Source organism: Phaethon lepturus, unplaced genomic scaffold (genome assembly GCF_000687285.1).
Source record: "Phaethon lepturus isolate BGI_N335 unplaced genomic scaffold, ASM68728v1 scaffold15254, whole genome shotgun sequence".
In the NCBI taxonomy this organism is placed as follows: Eukaryota; Metazoa; Chordata; class Aves; order Phaethontiformes; family Phaethontidae; genus Phaethon; species Phaethon lepturus.
In genome coordinates, this window is record NW_010532740.1 from 1217 (window position 1) to 3537 (window position 2321).

Consider the following 2321-nt stretch of genomic DNA (forward strand, 5'->3'; position numbering starts at 1 on the left):
GGCGGGGCCCCATCCCGCCCACCGTCCGGCTGCTGTGGAGAGGCAGGGAGTGTCCCCAGGAGCTGTGGGGATGGGGGATTGGGCTCTTCACCCCCAGAACAGGCTGCTGCTCCCAGCGCCTTTGTAGGCAAGGAGCCAGATCTGGGCAGTGCTCTGGCCACGGCTGTTGGAAGGCATCTGCTCAGCCAAGCAAGTGTCCTCCTGCCTCTCCTGCAGGAGCTGCTGGCTGTCCTGCAGCGCGAAGGGCCGTCGACGGAGGGCATATTCCGCAGAGCTGCCAGCGGGACAGAAGTTCGGGAGCTGCGGGAGGCCCTGGACCGCGGCACAGATGTCGACGTGGGAAGCCAGCCTGCGCTGCTGCTGGCCGTCATCTTGAAGGTGAGCCCTTCTGACCTGCAGCTGGAAGAGCTCGTGGCTCGCCTGGACTCTTCCAAGGCTCAGCTGGAGCCCTTGGCATTGCAGGACTTCCTCCGAAGCATCCCTGCCAAGCTCCTCGTGAACGGCCTCTACGAGGACTGGATGGCAGCGATGCAGAAGGCCAGCAAGGAGGAGAAGATTGAAGAGCTGAAAGCGTGAGTGTGGGCAGCAGCCTGCCTGCCTGTTGAGCAGGAGCCCTGGCCGCTAGCTGAGAGCCCCTGCAAAGCTGTGCAACACATGGGAGCCGCTGGATCTCAGCTTCCTTGGGCAAGCCGGGGGACAGCTGTGGGCAACATAGGCTCTATCAGCATTGTCTTCTGGTTCCCCCAGGGTGGCCGAGAAGTTGCCTGCGGCCAACCTGCTCCTCCTGAAGTTCCTCAGCCTGCCTGCCTGTTGAGCAGGAGCCCTGGCCGCTAGCTGAGAGCCCCTGCAAAGCTGTGCAACACATGGGAGCCGCTGGATCTCAGCTTCCTTGGGCAAGCCGGGGGACAGCTGTGGGCAACATAGGCTCTATCAGCATTGTCTTCTGGTTCCCCCAGGGTGGCCGAGAAGTTGCCTGCGGCCAACCTCCTCCTCCTGAAGCGCCTGCTGTCCCTCCTCCAGCACATTGGCCACAACGCAGCCACCAGCAGGATGGGCTGCAGCAACCTGGCCATCTGTGTTGGGCCAAACCTGCTGAGCCCAGCCAACGAGGAGCTGCTCCCGCTGGAGGCCATGCTGGAGGCCACTGAGAAGGTACGCTGCATGGAGCAGCCGTCTGCAGCCTTCCCGGCCCGTCAGGGCTTGGCTGTTGAGAAGTGCCTGGCTGCCTCCTCTCTTGAGCAAATGCTGCTGGGCTGGCTGCCTGCAAGAGCAGCCCCACAGCCTTCTGCGCAGAGGCAAGGCTCAGGAGTGGGGAAGGCTGCTTGATTTGTTTTCATGCACCTGGCTTGAGACCAAGGGCTTGCTGTGTGCAGGTGAATGCACTAGTGGAGTTTCTGATTGAAAAGTGCTGTGACATCTTTGGGGAGGAGATGGCTGGCCTTCCCAGCCCTTCAGCTGCGCAGTCACCAGCGCCCATGGACAGATCCACAGGTATGAGGAGGCACTGAGTGTTGTCACAGCCTGAGAAGAGAGCTGCTCTAGGGCTTCGGGGTGGGGGGTTTCTTTGGCTGTTGTGCACTTCCAAGAAGTCTCTTTGCTGCTTTCCAGAGCTGCCTTTGGAAGAGCAACACGGCCCTGCAGGCGAAGACGGCGTGGAGCACCGGGCAAAAGCCTTCCTGGAGGTACCACTCTCTCTGCTCGTCCTCCAGAAAGCAGCCGGGGCAGATCCCGTGGTGGGATCAGAAACGGCCGAGGTATGGCAGCTCCACAAGCACTGGGACAACAGGTCTCAGGTAGGAGGGTACTTCCTGATGAGTCCAAGCCGCTGCCATGCCTCTTCCTGCATTCCGAGTCTTAGGGCTTTTTGTGGCTTGCTTGGTGTCCCCCACCCCTGAATGACACCTTGTAAGTAAAACTGGAAAGCTTGTTTCTCAAAAACGCACTAGGCATGTGCTTCATCAAAGCAGGAAGTACAAAATACCTACAGAAAGACCGATTTCAAAAGCAAAGCCTCCCACCGCAGAAAGGTGGTGTTGCACCAAAGGCGGATATCCGCAGAGCTCTGTCTCCGGGGGGGCAGAAGCAGCCCCGGCAGAATGAAGGGGGCAAGCCTCTTCTGGCCCAAAGGGGGAACGCATGCTCCCTGCTGAATGGCCCCCGCCAGTGAACCGAGTGTCACACCGTCGTGTGAACATTGTGTTCCAAAGTAGAGGCCCTTGGAAGAAAGGGCCGATGCAAAGCAGCCAAAGGGGGCTTCTCTGCAGAGCTAAGGTAGCAACTTGCCAAGCAGTGGCTTACTACGCCAGGGCGTCCCTTGCCAG

At 60.2% G+C, this 2321-nt stretch overlaps 1 protein-coding gene across 1 annotated transcript in view; it reads left to right on the plus strand.

Moving 5' to 3' along the window:
• The window catches only part of LOC104619155 (T-cell activation Rho GTPase-activating protein-like), a gene marked incomplete at its 3' end in the record, with an annotated part of 2830 nt that extends 1076 nt beyond the window's left edge, over positions 1-1754 (plus strand). Inside the window, exons 3-7 of the mRNA XM_010284941.1 lie at positions 217-378; positions 463-572; positions 957-1152; positions 1374-1491; positions 1609-1754. Coding sequence (XP_010283243.1) covers positions 217-378; positions 463-572; positions 957-1152; positions 1374-1491; positions 1609-1754 — 732 coding nt within the window. The remainder of the gene's footprint in view (positions 1-216; positions 379-462; positions 573-956; positions 1153-1373; positions 1492-1608) is intronic.
• Positions 1755-2321: the final 567 nt, after the last annotated feature.